The 21,139-nt window shown below is 40.4% G+C and overlaps 1 protein-coding gene across 4 annotated transcripts in view; it reads right to left on the reverse strand.

The window, feature by feature from the left end:
- Nucleotides 1-21,139, reverse strand: part of LOC122672765 (xanthoxin dehydrogenase-like) — an 83,889-nt gene that overhangs the window by 36,835 nt on the left and 25,915 nt on the right. The window contains exons 2-3 of one of the 4 annotated variants that reach the window (XM_043870252.1): nt 20,859-20,935; nt 18,107-18,930 (exon numbers count right to left, since the gene is read on the reverse strand). In XM_043870252.1, the coding sequence (XP_043726187.1) occupies nt 18,132-18,930; nt 20,859-20,902 (843 nt within the window). In that variant the 5' untranslated portion in view covers nt 20,903-20,935 and the 3' untranslated portion in view covers nt 18,107-18,131. Of the gene's footprint in view, nt 1-18,106; nt 18,931-20,858; nt 20,942-21,139 lie in introns of those variants that run through there. The other 3 variants (XM_043870251.1, XM_043870254.1, XM_043870253.1) reach the window with 3 other exon arrangements.

A 21,139-nucleotide genomic window follows, 5' to 3' on the forward strand; every position in this document is an offset into this window, starting at 1 on the left:
AAGATCTCTGACCGAAACAAGGGTTTCAAACCAGAACTCCCAGAAGCTGCATCAATAGACTGTTTCCCAGGAACTCTCCAGACGGCAGAGGTCGAACCCTGACAGATACTGTTAGATCGTTCCTCCCCCACCTTAGACGTTCTTCATTCCCAAACCGGTGGAGCAGATGAAGAAGTATGAGAAGAACGTCGGCCACCAAGGCAGAGTTGCGACATCGGGATCTAAACCAAAAAGGCAAAGGAAAAGGAGGGAACCAGACAAGAGCCCCATGGTTGCTCAAAATTACAAAGCCACAGGCCCACCAAGAAAACCAGCCTCAGGAAATCCTACTTTCAGAAAGGAAAGAAAACACCAGACAAGGTCAAGGATCTACAGAAAGAAACGTTTGAAAGGAAAGGGAAGGGCAGGTGAACAGTAGATAAAGATGAGTGAATGATCAAATTGGAAAGAAACAAAAAGGAAAAGGAGGAATAAATGATAGGGGACCCACATGGAAGAAATGAGTGGATGAGGGAAATAAACCGTTCTCAAGAAGACATCCCGACTTAGATACCTGGCGAAGTAAAGTGACACCTACCTAGCTCGGAACCCGAGAATTAGAAACGAGTAAAGGAAAGATGAAAGATAAGGAGGGAAGGATAGGAAAGAAACATCAAAGAATCACTAATGAAACATAGAAGATGAAGTGCCATACTCAACCCGAAGATTCCGATAAGGTGTGTTCTTTCTTCTCCATAGATCTCACCCTGATAAGGTGTGTTCTTTCTTCTCCAATAACTTCAATTGGGATTGTGATCTGCTCAGACAGCTTGTCCCAAATTTCGTATAGGCTATTTCTCTCATCCCTCTATCTGATACCTGTGACTCTTGGTGGTGCACCCTCGCCAAGGATGGCCGGTTTAAAACTAGAAGAGTGCCCAATTTTCTCAATTCTCGCTCCACTAATCATGATTTATCTTCTTTCAATTGGTGGAAGTTTTTTTGGAAACTTAATTTGAATCCTAAGTTTAAAATGTTTTTCTGGTGTGTATTAAATGCAGGGATTCCAGTTAAGGATATTGTTTCAAAATGGATTCAGGTTGACCCCACTTATGCTCTCTGTGGCACTTGTAATGAAACCATCTGGCATATCTTCTTCTCCAGTGATTGGGTTAAACATATCTGGGTAGCTGGCCCTTTGGAATTGAGAACCAAATTTCTCACCCAACCCTCTATGGAACAATTCTGCATATCCACCTTTCTCTCTCGAAGGCTTGATAAATCCACTCTGAACTAGTTTTTTTTTGTGTTCATTATTACTTGTTACTGTATTTGGGAAGCTAGGAAAAATTTATGTTTTAAGTCTATTAAACCTCACCCTTTCATGATGTTAAGAAAGGTCACAATTTGGTTGCAGGATCTTAATATATCCCCTACCCCAATTTCGGCCCCGTGTGTAATTGATTCTGATGAGGAGGACTTGTTTTTTCCTAGCATGCCTGATTTACCTATTTTAGAATTTTTTGTTTTGTTATGCGCAGGGGTTGACTCTAGAGACCTAAACTCTTCTAGTTGGGCCTTTGGCATTTTGTTAGATGGGAAATTTATTTTGGTCAATGTAGGTTTCATTAAAAATTCCCACGTTTTGGAACCAAAGCTGACTGGGATAATTAACGGGTTATCTCTTGTAATGAAGAGAGGTTTGAAGCTGAAAGAAGTTTGGTGTTCTGACAACTCTTTGCCTGGACTTCTTCCAACTCCATTCCGATCTCCCTAGCCCTATGATCTTCTAACTCTTTTTTTACAGATTTTGGAGTTGACAATGGATATTACTTTCTGATTCATAACTAATTATAGGATTCTAACCTGGCTAAAATTGAAGGCTAAGATAGATGCGAGACAATCGCTTCCTTGTATGTACAATGTACTTATTTGCCATATATTTAGTAATATATTTTCTCTTTTTCATCAAAAAAAAAAGTGAGGGTAGAAGGGAGATGAAAGTGAGGACGGGACGTGAGAGATGGACAGGAAGAGAGAGAGAGAGATGAATGAAAGGGAGAATGAGGGTGAGGACGAGGGACGAGACGTGAGAGAGGGATAGGAGGGGAGAGACATAGAGTTTAGCTCATCTCCAGGGAGGCGTGCGCCTAGGGTGCTCCCAGGGGCATCTAGCGATTGAGCTGTGCCACACACATCTCGATGCATACCTAGGGATGTGTGTGGCATAGCCCAATGGTTGGCAGCACCCTGGGAGTTCCCTGCTCCCTGGAGACGATCCTGATCCAGAGACATATGAGAGAGAAAGAGAGAGAGAGTGTATTAAAATTCTAAAGTAATTTTGTTAGGTGAAAAAATATATCAAGTAGTAATTTTTTTTTTTTTTTTTGGGTACTAATAGTAAGGGAGAAAGAACATTACCTGGGCACTTGCTATGTGCTGACCCTACACCCAGACACAGGGATGGTCGAACTTGTTACACCCGCACCCGAAATATACCCTAATCCCTCGGGACAAATTGGACCTTACCAAAGGGTAATGCCATGGTGGCATTGGTCAACATCTATGGCCTTGAACCTAATATTTTATTATAAGTATCCCCTCGAAGTCTTGAGAGTACGGATCAAAGCCCAGCAACTTTCCTTGAAGTTTGGGCCCTGACAGCAGCAACGGAGTCATGACCGGACTCACTCGAACTAATACCGCTTGTGGATCCGCCCGTGTTGTTACTAGCCCTTTTGATTTATTTTTCCGTGTCCTTAACACTATAATTAGACCCTTGGATCATATGGACCCCCACCCCTACCATTAACTAGTTATTTGGGCCATGAAAGTGGGCCCACAAGACCTAACTTAAAAGAATTAATGGGTTGTATACCCGAACTTAAACCAAACAAACCATAGAGGACAAATAGGTCTAATGAGGCTTAGGGCTAACCCAAACATGTCCTCATTAACTAACTAGACCTAATGGGTTATGACATGGGCCAAACAAGCCCTAAGGCCCAAATTAAAACCCATTTAAATCAAGAAACTACTAAGTGTTTTAGGGGTACCTAAACAAACAAGAGCTAAGGCCCCTTTTCCACCCTTAAAAGATAAAACATAACTTCATATTCCCTTATCTCTCCCCCTCTAAGCAAACCATGGAGGAGAAGAGAGAAGGAAGAAGAAGAAGTGGAAGTAGGAGAGGAATGAGAGGGGAAGGGAAGAAGGTGGAAGCCATGCCAAGATGGCTGGCTGCCTCACTTCTCCTCCTCTTGCTGTCCGAACAAGGCTTGAAAAAGAGAAGAAAAAGAAGAGATGGAAATGAAGGGAGGAAGGAAAAGGAGGTGGATCTTTAAGGCTGGCTAGGGCTGGAATTGGAGCTCCTCTCACCAAGGTATGACCTAAACCCTCAGTACATCTCTGTTTCCATTTCCATTTTGATAGATTCTTTAAGCTTGAGCTAACCTAGGGTTCCATTAAGACTCAAGGTGAAGCTCGGTCCTTTGTTGGAGCTCTAGTGGATGACTAAACCCTGGTTCAAGCTCCTATGAGCTGCATTTCAGCCATGGTTGCTGAACCTTTGGTTCTAAACCATCAAACCTTACTCTTGGACCAATTGGAACCAAACCCTTGTGTGACCTTGGATCCATGAGGAGAGCCTAGGTTCTAGTGACCCTAGGGAGACCTAGACACCCCCTCCATGACCTTGAGTGCAAGATGTACTCCAGGCTTCAAGCTAGAAGGAAACCCCTTTGAAATCTCAAAAAAAAATTCGACGGATGCACGAATGGATTCACCAATCGTGGTACCGTCCGTCTGTTCATCCAGTATAATCCCAGTGACTAGACTTGAACGGATGAAGGAACGGATTCATTCTATTGCCTCCGCCGGTGGGTCTATTCCCTCTTGGGTATGTCTCAAGGATCGAACGGATGTAAGGGCGGATTAAGATGGCGCATCTGTCCGTGGATCCGTTTGTTCTCGGGTGTGTCTCAGAAATCGAACGGATGCACGAACGGATCCAAGCAAGAAGTTTCGTCTGTGGATCTGCTCCTTATGTTTTTGACCTTTTGGCCTGAACGGAGTCAGGGACGGACTCACCCTATTGCTTCCGTCCATGAGTCCGCTCGTGCTGTCTTGGTTGAAACTTGATTTTAACCTTGGGGGCATAACATGGGACCAACTCGATGGATAGCTGGTGCATCGGTGAGATTCATCTCAACCACGCCAGGTGACACCCGAGTTCGATGAGTGGGTTTTGGGTGACTTTATTGGGCTTGAATATGCATATTAAGCAATCATTATCATGCTATTATATAAATATAAGCATTGTTCGCATTGCATTATTTATCTCAAATGTCAACTGTTATGAATGTGATATTATTCTCACCAATGTATCGGGTGACGGTGCCAAGTGTGCCGGTACCGGAACCCCAATTTTAATTATGAAATTGATTGATTGTCATCCTGAACTATATGCGCCGTGCCGTTCTGGTACCCAGGTACTAAATGGAATGGGACGTTGATGCACCTGGAATACCTCCTAGGACGATAGGACTTGCATGTAGTATATCTTTGGCTAGGATGCTTACTCCCTTATGCTACGACCCTTGCCAACAGGGGTTTATGTGTTGGATAGTATGAGCACCTGTTGCCTGTGGAGGTGGGAGAGGCCAGGTCAAGGGTAGTGATAGCTATCAGGGTCTGCCACTGGGTGACCTGATGGTTTCTACCAGCGTAGACTCCCGTGTGATAATTGAGGTTTCACTGGGGTGATAAGTTAAGTGACCCTCAGTGTTTCCCGAGTTATCACAGTAGCATACACTTTATAGAATTTATGTGCTAGGTGGAAAATGAATCTAACATTAGCATGCATCATACTGCTTGAAATTGTTTGTGTGTATGTATGTGCATTCCCCTTTGCTCCCTCACTAGCTAGTGTAGCTAACCTCGTTACGCAACCCCCTTTTAGTTGATATGCAAGTAATTCTCTTGATGAGCACCGTTGGATGCGAATCAAGTGGAGCCGGTGGCTGTGATTTGGAAGTCGATGTACACCCAAGAATGGTGCCCTAGTGGCATTATTATTTAATTTCTGTATTCATCCACAACCATGTATAAACTTTATATTTAATTATAAGGAGAGAAATGAATGGTTACAAATATTGAACTTGTACCATGTGTTATTATTAGAGAACCGATGCTCTATATTAACATGACTTTATTTAATTTCACTTCCACTAACTCTGTGATTGGAACGATTTATTCCATTGGGTACGTTCATTGCTGTTATCATGATTGATGACAGGGTGGACTGTGGCTTGGGACACTATATCTGCGATCCTAGTAGGTATTGGGATGACACGTGTTGTCCCAGTCACCCTCTTTATTGTAAAATATCTTTCATCGGGTTGGGGGCGTGACAGAACTGATCACTTCGCCCCCATAAAAGGATGGAATTTCCTTGGAGTGCGACGATCATTTCGCCTGCTCCTATATTTGGGCGAAGGGGCAGCATAACACCCTCGCTCAGGTAGTGTTCTCTTTCCATAGTAGTAGTAGGAGCATGCGTGGTTCCTACACCTAGACTCAAGCACCCCTATTGAAGCTTTCATGCGTGTTCCTATTGGCACATGTGCTGATGCAGGAACCACACTCCCATATAAAAAACTCTTCCCCACGATAATAATACGATTATACCCCAGAAATCATGCCCTTATTGATGTTTTCATATGTGTTCCTATTGGCACTTACGCTGGTGTAGGAACCACACTCCCAGATAGAAAACTCTCCCCCATAATAATAATATGATGGAGGCGCTGTTCTCTGTGCCGCAGCACAGCCTGCACCCAGGCACATGGGGGTGGGCGCAATAACCACCCTGCTCATGTCCCTGGGCACAGGCTACGCTGCGGCACAGAGAATATTCTCCCTAATATGATTATCTAGTTTATTAGATTTGGATTTCAATTGGATTGGATATTCATACCTGATCAGAACATCAGACATATCTTGACCGGGTTTGGATCTAACAGCAATGTTGAATTATGGAAAAGTCCGCATAAACAAGATGAGTTTTTTAGTTCCGATCTGACCCCATAGGCTCCGAAGGAAGTGAGAGAAACAATGTAGAAGTAGAACAAATCACTGAAAGAACGTTACCTGGTCATGTGAGGCACGCAGGCCCTACGCCAAACTCTGGCCCTTACAAAATGATAGTCGTGCTTTCAGGGATTTCCATTTTAGGGATGCAATGGTCATTTCGTGCGGCCAGTGTCTAGGCATAGGAGTTGCGCATCCCACACAATCAAGTAGCGTTCTGTTTCAAAAAAAAATTTATGGGAAAAAAGTCGCAGTGCAACCGATAAAGTTGGATAAGCGCACCATTGTATGCAACGGTTAAATCTCAACCATTGATATTTAACCAGTCGATCACAACCATTGAGCTTTCAACCTGCAACCGGTTATCCAACCAAGTAGGGTTCCATTCTCTCTCCTCTCTCACAACGCTGCAAACCATCTCTCCAAAAATTCTCTAACGGCTCTCCATCTCTCTGACAATCAGCTCAAGATTACAAGCGAAGGGCGATGACTCGATTCTCCACTGATTACAGGCCTTAGCATCACCAAGCATCAACAACCAAGTGAGATTTGAAGCTCTGAAATCACATCTGGCGACATTACATTTTCATGGTTTTTGAAGGGGTCGAATCTCATAGTAGAGGAAGACTTATGCACCAAGCACTTGGGGTTTGAGTAGCCCTAAGGTGGGAGAATCTTAACCCTTAAGCTTGAGGAACAAAGATTGGTGAGGGAGGAGATCGAACCAGAATATCTGGGGCTGCTACTACCGTCTAGAACAGAGCATGGAAAGAGGAAACAGAAGAAGAAGCAGACAAATAAGAGGACAAGAAGAATAAATCAGAAGAGGGAAGAGATGCACGCAGGGCTCCTGAGTATTTCCAATTCAACAGTTTGATATTTTCCTCATCAAACTGCCTTGTCACTTCCAATGTCTCTACGTATGTGAGCTTGTTGTTGAACATGATGAGTCACGGCAAGTTCTTCCCGTCTGGTTTTGATCATGAATCTTGTTTGTTTGTGTGCTTTGGTTAAGAAAAGATTCTTGTTAGAAGAAAGTTACTAACCTCTCGTTCAAAGAGAAACAGGAAAAAAAGGAGAGTATTTCTGTTTTTTGTTATTTGTTTCGGTTTTTTTTTTTTTTTTAATCTGCTTTGATCCTGGAGGTTTTAGAGGTTTAAAGAGAAGAGATTCCATTTCTGGTTTCCTAGTTTCTGGGTACTGGATAATAAAAAGCTTAAAATTGAAATCCCCATTCTTTTTTTCTGTATGTTAAGCGGTGTTGGAAATCAGTTTTGCCAATCTCAACTTCTGTGTTACATGGCAGTTTCATGGGTTCAATGGTTTCTGTAGCCTCCCAAATATTGCAGGTGAGTTTGAATTCAAAAATATACTCTTATCTTTGAACGATTAAACAAAAATCTAATGTTTTATCTATTTTCCATTTTTTGCTACACAGGGGGACAATAAGTTTGGGGGAATCCGACAAACAAAGCGATGCTTAGGAAGAGATCCAAATTAGTAACCAGTAAGCAAGCTCTCATGGCTGATCATGCCTCTCTTCTATCTCCCATGGACAGACACATCATGCATGCTTCATCTTTCTTTAGTTCTCCAAGGCACTTTACAGGTTTTGCTGCAAAGGTTTTTTCTGAGACAGATGAAATGGTGAGCCCAACTTCAATTCTTGACATTAAACCATTCTCTGGTCCTGGAACTCCCACTTGGTCCGACAAAAACACTATTAAATCCCTAGAACCCAATCTGGAGAACAAGCATCCATGAGTATTTGGTATTGCACCCGAGCGGCGATTGTCATTCAATAACAGTGACCTTAGGGATTTAAATCTGGAAATCTATTCTGGGATTTTACCCTTCAAACTGTTGTGACCTAAGTCGAGCTCCCTCTTTTGAACGAAATCAAAAATCCCCCAAATCACCTGAAGCACTCCCCTACAATGAATGTTGGATTTTGTGCTTTTCAAAAGGTAATTTCAAAACTTTCCTTCTTGAAATGTTCTTTTTGAAATATAAGTTTCAAATATGAAAAACCCTTTCCCTCCACTTTGTTTTGATTTTGTTGGAAACACTTGTATATGTGTGTGCATGGTGGTTTGAACCAAGGACGTCTTGTATAAACTTGTAAGGAAATTTGAAAAGGCATGAGAACCTCTTCAAGTTTAGTCCCACATTGGTTAGGGACAAGTAGAAAAGTGAGCTAATATGAGCTCATGTAGCTTACAAGGGATAGAGGGTTCTAAGGGATGTCTCCCTTGTCCCATGTGTGAGGTTAGGGCCCGGGGTGCTTTTCACACACGCGAGCGCCGAGCCTGGCCGGGCCGTGGTCGAGGTCGAGGTCGAGCCGGGGCGGGTGTGGGTGTGGATTCATTTCATGTATTCTTTTTGGTGAAGTACATGCACCCACATACATGCACATCCACCCCTTATCCGAGATGGCATCATGCACATGCATTGTAGTACGTATAGGCACATGCATATACATGCACCCATATAAAAATAGGGACCTGGTATGTACACCTACCTATATGTAAAGGGGTCTGTATATGGGGTATTCATGTACAGGTGTGTAGAGACACATCCTATACGTACAGGTACTAGTGGGCTTATAAAAGTAAATGGGCTTTGGGCTTCAAAGTATAATTCGTGTAAGTGTTAAATATCCCCAAAAAAGTGTGCTCCCCCCGACCTTGGTCCCCTTTCCCCCCCTCCCCCCCCCCCCCTGTCCAAAAAAAAAACCATTGGGCCCTAAAAAAAAAAAACACCCGGGGGGCCCCCAATGAAGAAAAAAAGGGGGTAGGGGGGGGGGAGGGCAAACCCAACCCCCCCCCCCACCCCCCCCCCCCCCGCCCCCCCCCCCCCCACACCCCCCCCCCCCCCCCCCCCCCCCCTATATATATTTATATACAAGCAGATTCTGTCAAGTCTTATACCGATTGCCTGGAATACTATTTTCTAACAAGCTTAAGGTGTGGAATAGGTATAAGACATGGCTACTGATTCTAGTTCAGATGCACTTAATGTCAATCCAACCAATGGGGCAGATCCAAATGTTGCTACCGATCCAGTGTTGCCTACCGTGTTTTCTCATCCGACTAATGTTGTGCCCTCCATGAGTGCTCTTCAATCGTCGATGGAGAAAATGAGGATTGTTTCGGAGTTTAACAAAATTGACCAGTTCAATGGTCAAAATTTCAAACGTTGGAAATAAATGATGTTGTTCGCTTTGACTCAAATTGGGGTGGCGTTTGCTTTAACAGAACCCAAATCAAGCCAAAGTGATGATGCTGCACTTGAGGCAAAGAGGCTTGCGTGGGTGGAGGCAGACTTCCAGTGCAAAAATCATATATTGAACACTCTCTCTCTTGAATTGTATAATGTTTACAATTCACTTGAGTTTGGTTATATGATTTGGGAAGCGTTCACCAAGAAGTATACTCTTGAAGATGCGGGAAGCAGCAAATATGTGACGGTAAATTTTCTCAATTTTGAGATGAATGATGGAGAAGAAATATCTCTTCAGGTTGACAGGTTCCAAGTACTTGTTGGATGATTGGCCAAAGAGAATATTGTCTTGCCTGAAGTTTTTGTTACCAGTTCCATGATTGAAAAATTACCTTCCTCTTGGAATGAATTCAAAGTGGCTATGAAGCATAAGAGGAAGGAATGGACCTTTGAGCAAGTTGTGGTCCGAATTAAAATTGAGGAAAGGAGCAGAGCAAAGGATAAGGCTGACAAGGTAACTGGGTTGACTAAACTCAAAGCGAACCTTATGGAAATCGAAAAGCAATCACCATCTAAGAAGAGCCTTCGAACTAAGAAGGATAAGAGCTTCAAGAAGAAAAAGGGTAATTGCTTCATCTGTGGCAAAGCAGGTCATTTTAAAAAGAATTGTCGAAACAAGAAAAAGAATGAGAAGAAAATCAATCTCATTGAAAGCGATATTTTCACTGCTATGGTAACCGAGGTGAATATGGTTGATAAACCCAAAGATTGGGTTATCGACACCGGTGCTACTCGGTATATCAGTGGGGATCGAAGTATGTTTTCCAAGTATTCACCGGTTATCACAGGTGAAAGGGTATTTATGGAAAATTCTAATACTTCGATTGTTGTCGGCAAGGGACAAGTCACTTTAAAATTGACCTCGGGAAAGACATTAATTTTGGACTATGTTCTTCATGTTCCCGAAATAAGGAGGAATTTGGTGTCAGGGCCACTCTTGAACAAGGCAGGGTTTAAATTATCTTTTGAGTCTAACAAGATGATATTGGTTAAGAATGATGTATTTGTAGGAAAGGGTTACCTAAGTGATGGGCTCTTTGTATTAAGTGTTTCTGATGTTATGAATGAAGTATCTAGTTCTGTTTATTTTGTTGGTTCTTATGATATGTGGCATGCTAGATTAGGACATTGTAGTGCTGCTTATATTAACAAGATTTGCAAGTTGGGATTAATTGATGGGAACATCAAACCCTCCTTAGACAAGTGTCCTACCTGTGTTGAGGCCAAATTTACCAAGAGGCCACATAAGTCTGTGACTAGACAAAGTAATCTTCTTGATCTTGTTCATAATGACTTATGCGATTTTAAGTCACTAGAATCAAGAGGTGGTAAGAAATACATGGTAACGTTTATTGATGACTATTCAAGGTATACTATGATTTATTTGCTTGCTTCAAAAGATGAAGCGTGTAATGCATTTATCTCATATAAGGTGGAAGTTAAAAATCAACTTGGGAAGAGAATTAAAAGACTTAAAACTGATAGAAGTTCAGAGTATTTTAATCTCTCTAATTTTCTTGAAAGTAATGGCATCATACATGAAACTACTGCTCCTTATCAACCAGAATCGAATGGCATAGCCAAAAGAAAAAATCGGACCTTAAAAGAAATGATGAATTCATTACTAGTAAGTTTGGGATTACCTCTTGAAATGTGGGGGGAAGCTATTTTAACGGCTTGTTATATACTCAATAGAGTACCCCACAAAAGGACGGGTATGTTGCCTTTCGAGTTATGGCACAATCGAAAGCATAGTATTAAACACTTAAGAGTTTGGGGCTGTTTGACAAAGGTAGCAATACCTGAACCAAAGAAAAGGAAACTTGATTCTAAGACTTTTGATAGCATATTGATAGGATACGCGATGCACAGTAATGCATACAGGTTTATGGTACTAAAGACCATAGAAGGTGTATGTGAAGAATATGACATTGTTGAGTCCAGAGATGCTGAATTTTTTGAAAATATATTTCCTTATAAATCAAATCAGTTGGCTAATAACAAAGATTATAGTGATTCGATGTTAGGAAAAGAAGTGTCAAATGATGATCATGCAATTGATGATGGTCATGAGTTAAGTGATGACGATACAAGTCAACTACGAAGAAGTAAAAGACAAAAGAAATCTAAGTATTACGGACATGATTGGATCGTTTATTTAATAAACGATGAACCTCACTGGCTTGTCTATCTAATAGATAAGGATCCTGTTACCTATAGAGAAGCAATAACATCTCAGGATGCTGTATTCTGGAAGGAAGCAATAAAAAGTGAGTTGGATTCAATCATATCCAATCATACTTGGGAACTTGTTGACTTGCCACAAGGATCTAAGATGTTAGATACTAAGTGGATATTCCGTAAAAAATTAAAAACGGATGGATCACTTGACAAGTTTAAAGCAAGACTAGTGGTCAAAGGCTTTAGACAAAGGAAAAATATTGACTATTTTGACACTTTTGCTCCTGTAGCCAGAATTACTACTATAAGAGTTATGATGGCCATAGCGTCTATATACAATTTGGTGATACACCAAATGGATGTCAAGATAGCATTTTTAAATGGTGACTTGGAGGAAGAGATTTATATCAAACAACCGGAAGGTTGTAGTGTTCCTGGACACAAACAAAAAGTGTACAAATTGGTGAAGTCTTTATATGGACTTAAACAAGCATCAAAACAATGGCACGAAAAACTTGATGTTGTACTACTATCAAATGGTTTTCTGGTCAATGATGCAGAAAGATATTTGTATAGTAAATTTCATCAAGGAAATGGTGTGTTTATACTAGTTTATGTCGCTGACATGTTGATAATGGGAACTAGTATGGATATAGTGATACAAACCAAGAGTCGTTTGGTATCTAACTTTGATACAAAAGACATGGGTGAAGCTGATGTGATTCTTGGAATAAAAATCATCAGAAAGGAGAAAGAAATTATCTTATCTCAGGCTCACTATGTTGAGAACATGCTTAAGAAGTATGGTTATTTTTATTCAAAGGCTATAAAGACACATTTTGATCAGGGATGCCATTTACGAAAGAATTTGGGTGAACCAGTTAATCAAAAGAGATATTCTTAGATTATTGGTTCCATTTCGTATTTGATGAATAGCACAAGGCCAGATATTGCTTTAGCCGTTGGGAAATTGAGTCAATTCACTCATAACCCTGGGGAAGAGCATTGACATGCTATTAACAGGTTATTGAGGTACCTAAAAGGTACGATGAATTATGGTCTTCATTATAGCGGAATATCGACTGTATTAGAAGGTTATTGTGATGCTAATTGGATCTCAGATACGAATGAATCCTTAGCAATTAGTGGGTATGTATTCACGCTAGGTGGTGGAGCAATTTCTTGAAAATCTATAAAACAGTCGTATAGTACCGGTTTCACCATGAAAGCTGAATTTATTGCCTTAGAAAAGATAGGAACTGAAGCCAAATGGCTTAGGAATGTTGTGACGGATATTCCATTGTGGCCGAAACAGGTGCCTTCTATCTCACTTTACTGTGATTGTATGGCAGTTATAGCAAAAGCAAAGAATAGGGTGTACAATGAAAAAAGGAGACATATACGTCTACGTCATAATTTTGTTAGGCAATATATAAGTAAATGGACGATAGCTATCGACTATGTGAAATCCGAAAGGAATCTTACGGATGTGTTCACAAAACCTATGCCTACAGCACTTCTTAATGAAGCATCTAAAGGAATGAGCTTGAGGCCTGTGTCATAGGTCATATGATGGAAACCCAACCTATGTGAAGAGGACTAATCCTGAATTAGGTTCAAAGGGTACGAATCTTGAATTAGGTTCAAAGGGTACAAACGAAGTCACTAGGAGACCTGTATAGTACTACTATGTATTTGCGCATTCTGGTTAGATGGTAAAGTAGTACCACCACAATGAGAAGAGGTTGAGTTATAAGACTCTTAATTAGCCGAATCCTACGAAATGTGGGGGTGTGTTAACTGTGGTGCACATTGGCTAACCTAAATGAATGTAGGGGGTGGAGCCGCCTACCGATAAGAGTTTTTAAAAAGCAAACTTTTTAAACATTCATGAGACCAAGATAGGGGACAAGGCCATATAATGTCCAATTTTATATTTAAGATGAGGTCCGAATGTCAACTGGTAGGATATGGATGGTGAGCTAGCCAGCTACACAGAAGAGGAAAGGTTCAAGAAGTCTAACTTCACCCGTACTCTGCAGCGTAGTTCAACAGACCTAGTGTAGGTTTAAGTCCGAAAGATACCTCCAACGATGTGTCCTACTATGTCTAAATTTTACTCAGTAGTCTATTTCGTTTTATCGATATTTTGAAACTTGTGGAGGATTGTTGGATTTTGTATTTTTCAAAAGGTAATTTCAAAACTTTCCTTCTTGAAATGTTTTTTTGAAATATAAGTTTCAAATATGAAAAACCCTTTCCCTCCACTTTGTTTTGATTTTGTTGGAAACACTTGTATATGTGTGTGCATGGTGGTTTGAACCAAGGACCTTTTGTATAAACTTGTAAGGAAACTTGAAAAGGCATGAGAACCTCTTCAAGTTTAGTCCCACATTGGTTAGGGACAAGTAGAAAAGTGAGCTAATATGAGCTCATGTAGCTTACAAGGGATAGAGGGTTCTAAGGGAAGTCTCCCTTGTCCCATGTGTGAGGTTGGGGTCTGAGGTGCTTTTCACACACATGCGGGCCGAGCCGAGCCGGGCCGGGCATTGGTGGAGGTCGAGGCAGGGCGGGTGTAGGTGTGGGTGTGGGTTCATTTGATGTATTCTTTTGGTGAAGTACATGCATCCACATACATGCACATCCACCCCTTATCCGAGATGGCATCATGCACATGCATTGTAGTACGTATAGGCACATACATATACATACACCCATACGTAGGGACCTGGTATGTACACCTACCTATACGTAGAGGGGTCTGTATATGGGATGTACATGTACAGGTGTGTAGAGACACATCCTATACGTACAGGTACTAGTGGGCTTATAAAAGCAAATGGGCTTTGGGCTTCAAAGAATAATTCGTGTAAGTGTTTCCATTGCTCTGCAAACAGTGTGCTCTTTGCATTCTGTTTGCTTCTTATCTTCTTCTTCTTCCTTTCTGATTACTGAGTAATTACCTTTGGTTACTCCGTATTGTAATCACTCTTGGGTGCTGCCAATTGTGATTGAAGTGATTTTATCTTGGCGGTAGAACGCCAAAGTCAACCCGGATCTGCACTAATAGGGGACGTTCCACATCTTAAGGAAAGTACTCTCTGTACGATTCCATTTGTGTTCCTACTTGTTGTTTTGGAAGAAACAAGAAGATAGTCATCGTTGTACTGTAAGTTGTTTTGTTTCTGTATTTATTTTGTTATTTCATTCGGGTATATATATATTTATATACAAGCAGATTCTGTCAGGTTTTATACCAATTGCCTGGAATACTATTTTCTAACAATGAAAAAGAATAGGTAAAAGATGAAACATGTTATCACAGTGAACAGGTTGATAGTCTTTATTTTATTCAACGGTTACAATTAAAAGGTCAAAAAATAAACAGCTCAGATTAAGCTTTTGCGTTTATTATTGCGTTTAACAAAAATACCCATAGCTCTGCTACCACCCACTCAAAATTTATATATTAAAATAAAATAGTAGAACAGATCACTGTGTAACATCCCATCAAAGATATTCTATCCCTCAAGGCACAAAATAGGGAAGCCTACTCTTTCTTATGAAGTCACAGTCACGGTCACGATCACATCACATGGGATCACCATGGAACATCCCATCCAAGATGGGCTCTGTTTGGAGGTCAGCACTGTCTCTTTGAGTGTGGGACAAGATATTTTAGATGTTAGCCGAAAAAACAAAAGAGATGGGGCATGTACACAGTGCACTTCCAAACACAGCTGAATATTCCACACTAATGGATATTAATACATTTGAGCTAATAGCCTAATACCTTCACTTAGAAGATAGGTGGTTTGGGCCTCAATGTACTATATCTTTGAGGCTACAATTGATTGCCGCCTTGAATCCGGTTTATTACAACAGCATAGCGTAGGAACAAGTATAGTGATGATTCAAAAGGGCAAAAGGATTCTCTCCGGGAGTGTAGCTCTGGCGCTTTCACATATCATTGCCAAAATGATCACTCCGGTCTTGTGAAAGGAAGAAATCCCATCATTATTAATATTTTTTTGTGCGTTTCTATTGCCCTCCCTAGTGGCGTAGGGTCTATACTCTTAGATACAAAACCCTTCACCTAATTCAAGATTTAAAAAAAAACCTTTGGCAGTATAGTTTTAGTGCCTAGACATAACATGGGGTAAAATGATCATCCTATCCCTATAAAAGGTAAAAATCTTGTCCTTATTGGTATTTTTGCATGCACTCTCATTGATCCTCGTACTGATGCAGAGGCCACACTCCCAAAAAGAGAATGTGGTTCCCTTTAAGATATATAAGTTGTGATGTGCTCCCGAAATTAGAATGTGGTTCCCTTCAGGATATATAAGGTCTGATGATTTGCTCATTAATAATAGTCCTGTTTTTTTATTTTTTTTGGGTAATTTACACATATCACCCTTGAGGTATCACGTAAATATAATCAAATCCTTCAATTTTTTGAAAATTCTGCATAACCCCATGAGGTTCACAAAAATTAACACTTGTCCCCATTCCGTGAGTTTAGGTTTAACAGTGTTAAAATTAAGGGATAAATTGATAAAAATGCCCTTGGCACAAAAAAAAAATCCTACAACTCATCATCCCAGGCCAATTGTTAGGGTTTGAAAAAAGGGAAGATGAGTTGATGGCGGCCTTTCATGGATGCTTTGATTCGACTGAAAAGCACTCTGGTTTGATGGAGCATCTTGAGATGTGCCGAACGACTACATGAGTCAGCCATTAATTAGTGGTTTGATATTCACTCGCTTAGCCTAACAGAGAAAGAGAGAAGCTTTAAGAGACTCGAGGGAATGAAGAGAGAGAGTTCGTGAGTTGAGATGAGCAGGGGTGGAGTTTAAGAGGATAGTTGAGGCTTTTGGATTCCAGGGAAAGAGATGTAGCGACAGAGAACACTAGTGTGTGTTGTGGGTGAGGGGGGAAGAGAAATTGGATGGCGAAGAGAGATGAGGTTTGAGAGAGGTCGTTTTCTAAATAGTAAAAGTGAGTAATTTGCAAAGTAATCGCCACACTCCCCCGGAAACACATGGGATGTGGGATGCTTTTACCAAAAAATAAAAAAAGACAATGACCTGCCAGATATTTTGTTATGTGTGATGGATTGATGGCGGCCTTCCATGGATGCTTGATGTATCAACTCATCTTTTTTTTTTCAAACCCTCAAAAATTGGGGAAGATGAATTGTAGGATTTTTTTTTATATGTTAAGGGTATTTTTGTCAATTCATCTCTTAATTTTAACATTTTTAGACCTAAACTAACAGAATGGGAGCATGTGTTAACTTTTGTGGACCTCAGTGGAGTACATAGAATTTTCAGAAACTGAGGGGTTTGATTATACTTATGTGTTACCTTAGGGGTGGTATGTGTAAATTACTCCTATTTTTTTTCCCTTTCTTTCTTGGATTCCTTCAGCCACGGTCCATTCACTATGGCAGGTTTAGACACGCATAGAGAATACTGGGAGCATGGTTCTAAGTATCGGTATTGAATCATCCATATCGAGCGATCCATATTGGTTTTGTACGTTGCTGATACTATAGCGGTGATACGGTACGAACAAGGGGTAAATTAGTCAAAAAACCTATTTTTAAAGGAGGATCATGGGCAAATTTGTTTGATATGGCCGATCCTTACCGATATCAATCCAATACCGTATTGATTTCCAAGTTTTTATTTTTTTGATGAGTATCAGTTTCCAAGTTGGCCAATATCCATTCCAATAGAGTGCACTACAAACAGGACTGAGGGTATTTTGGGAAACGTACTAAAAGCTTATAAGGGTAATGTATGTAAACCCGATGATGGTGTGGTGAGCGCTCAAATATGTGGAGGAAAACTTTCTCCAAAAGGCTATCGTTGGTTTTCATGAGAGAGAGAGAGAGAGAGAGAGAGAGAGAATATTTTTAATGAATATCTTAAGCCAGAGGGAGGGAGGGGCCATTTTTAATGAATATCTTAACCCCCTAAGATGCTTTTACAAAAAAATGAAATTGTTCCTTCACAGGTGGCGATCAAAAGCAGCAACACTTAAGAAACTAAACATATTGTTCGGGAGGAGGGAGGAGGGAGGAGGGAGGAGGGGTTTGGTTGGTGCACTTGAGAGTTTGTAACAACTGCTTGGATTATGAGACGCTAATTAATATTGAAGAAAAGGATGATCGGTGCACCTCCCCTAAAAGGCGAAAAGGATCAGGAGTGTATCGGTCATTCACATGCAGTTGTGTCTGGGCACAGGTATACGCCAAGACACAACACTGGTTAGTATTCTTTCTCCCTTCATATTGTTATCCTTGAAACACTGAAGCTCCTATAGAATCATCCAAAAGAAATTCCATTTTAATTAAATTAAGTTTATACCCATTATTATGGAATTGGATGCTTAATCTCTGCCTAATACACTTTGCATGACAAAAGTGAATCCCTTCCAAACCTCATAGCAACATCATCATTATCTGATTCTTTCCCACCTAATCACTTTTAACAACTCTGTTTCTCACTCATAGTCTCTGATAGGTTCTTTCTTACAAAGACCAAATCAAATTTTAGGGTCACTAAGACATTTTCTTAATATGACCAGTCTCACCGGAATACCCTAAGTGAGTGATTAACACATGTAAAACCACCATCGATCATGAGGTTGGTCCCACTGACATACCTTGCTTCATCACTAGCCATGTAAAGCACTGCATCAGCTACATCATCTACCGTTAAATTAATGCCTTGTAGATTGGCTAACTTCCCAACAAAAGCATGGAATCCAACCTTAGCATCCTCAGTCCTCTCATCCTCAGGCAAGTGAGCCAAAGCCAGATCTGTACATACAGCATAGGGTGATACACAGTTAACTCTGATCCCATAAGCCCCTAACTCAGCAGCAACATTCTTTGTTAACCCCACAACAGCATGCTTGGACCCTGTGTATGCATGAGGGCCTAACCCCCCAAGAGCACTTGAAACACTTGATATAGAAACAATAGAGCCCTTACGGTTAGGGATCATAACACGAGCTGCATGTTTCATTCCAATGAAGACACCCTTTACATTCACATCAAATACCTTCTCAAATTCAGCTATGTCTACATTGCGAATGTCCGGAATCGGTTGACCAGAGATGCCGGCATTGTTAACCATAATGTCGAGGGTGCCAAATTTGTCGATCGTTGCGTCAATGGCACAGCGGATGTCGTCTTCAATAGTGACATTACCATGGATGTAACACACATTTTGGTCACCTCCTAGGGCTTCACATAGTTGCTGGCCATGACTGTCTTTTATATCCACAATAAATACTTTGGCACCATGCTTATGGAAGAGACGTACAATACTTTCGCCGATTCCGGTTGCACCACCGGTCACCAATGCCACCTTCCCTACAAGTCTGCTATGTGGTACATAGAAATAATTTATGAGAATTAAACCAAAACCAATATGTATTTAATTTAGAGGTCCAGAGGATGGCATATTTGGGTGGAGGAGAGAATATTACCACTTGGACTTAAGCATAAATCATATCATACGATATTATACTAGTATATAAAAGTATGAACGATGCTTTAATTGTTTGGTATCAGTTTACCAAAAAAAAAATTGTTTGGTATCATTTTCTTTCACTAGACAATAGCCATCTATACATCTTTATGTGAAGATAGTATCCCACACACATGTCCATAGAAGAAGAAGACATTCCCAAGAGAAGAATTGAAATTTAAACAATGAAAACCGAAAGAAAAGAAGAAAAAGCCTCAATGTGGGTTAGTTTCCCTTTTATATCATTTACTGAACAAGATGTATTTAGTAGCATTAAAGAAAGGGAAAAGGGCCGCGTGTCCACCCTGTGTCTATCTCTCTCCTCTTCTCATGTGAAAGGGACCACCTTGTCCCCTCCCCCCTCCAATTGGGCAAGGCCGCCCGCTTACCTGGTGCGGGCGGTATGCCCAACCGTCGCCCTTAAAGTGATTGCTCTTATTCAACACTTATAAATTCTTAAATACCCTAAAGTGATATGATAACTTCCTGATTTTATAACATTAACTACAACAATTTGGACAATAAAAAATTTGGTCATTTGTGTTGAATCATGATATCATATAGATTGAAAATATTCTTTTTTTTTTTGGGTGAAAGAACATGTAGTTAAATTTAAAGGCCCCTCAGAACCATATGACATGTATAAAGTATTAGAAATAAGGTTAAAAAACCATGCATATATTTAGAGGAAAAAAGATTTCTGTTTGGAAGTGTGGTCTCCGCCAGCACTCCCATGTGTCCATCTCTCTCCTCCCCATATGAAAAGACATCTCTGACCCGTTGTTTTACAGAAGAGAGAGAGAGACACTTGGGAATACTAGCGTAGTCCACACTTCCATACAGAAAACTACTCCACATATTTAGATCAAAATCTAAAACTATTGGGAACCCATGCTCCTTGATAATACTTGAATTGGACTTGGGATTACAAATACAAGTATATGAAAGCAATTGAAATATCATATAAAAAATTCAATAGAGAACAATATACAGATGCCTAAAAACATTCATAAACCAATGAATTAAAGTAAGCAAATTATGCAAGATCTCAGAAGAGAAATTATAAGAAACTTATAATTAGGATGGCTAAGAGAGAGAGAGAGAGAGAGAGAGAGAGAGAGAGAGAGAGAAAGAGGTGTAAATGAAAAATTGAAGAGAAATAACAATAAAACTAAGAATAACAAGGAACAAATTCCATTGTATACAGGGGGTGTGTTTGGCTGATTCTATTAACTCTACAAAGACGAATTTTTAATCTGCTAAAAAGGGAGAGAGAGAGCGAGAGATTAGTCTTTGGGAGAACACTGTGTGTGGCCAAATCAATGAAATTACCAATGGCCCCCTCAACTTTAATCACAGAGCTTGCAGAAACTGTTTTTGGATGAAATCAAGAAAAAACCAAGTGATCACTTCTGGATTTTAACTGAATTGTCAGTTTATGTTTGGGCGAACAAATCGAAGCCCAAGAGAAAGGGTTCTTCCCTTTTTTTAGAACCCTTTCTCAAAATGGGTGAGAGTAACAATTGCAAACCAGAGATCCTAATTTTCTTAGTTCACCGAAGATAAAAATTTGGGTCTCAATTTGTGACAGAAGAATAATTAGTTTCATGGGATTATAAGGTAGTAAAGCCTATAATTAAAGTTGCAGAACATAAGACTTAAAATCATATTAAATAGTTCTCTGAAATGGGAAAAACAATCTGAAAGCCCATGGAAGTAACTACAAGAAAGAAACTAGAAAAAAAATAAATAAATAAAAAGAGATTCTCTGCTACTTACCTTTGATGGGGAAGAGATGAACTGCTTGAGTTGATGCTGGACATGGTTGGAGCTCTTTTTCAGACTCTTCACTCTCTCTCTCACTCTCAATTTTCTCCCTTTACACACAGAGTAATTGCTTTGAAATTGTGAGAAGGATTCTTCTGTTTATAGAGACTTTAGAGAGCGAGGTGGAGAAGGGGCCAACGGCAAGAGAGAGAGAGAGAGAGAGAAGAAATGAGAGGGGCAGAGGAACATTTTCGGTGCCTGGTCGCCTGGTCGGTGATTAGAATTAAGACTTA

Source organism: Telopea speciosissima, chromosome 8, assembly GCF_018873765.1.
Source record: "Telopea speciosissima isolate NSW1024214 ecotype Mountain lineage chromosome 8, Tspe_v1, whole genome shotgun sequence".
Lineage (NCBI taxonomy): Eukaryota > Viridiplantae > Streptophyta > Magnoliopsida > Proteales > Proteaceae > Telopea > Telopea speciosissima.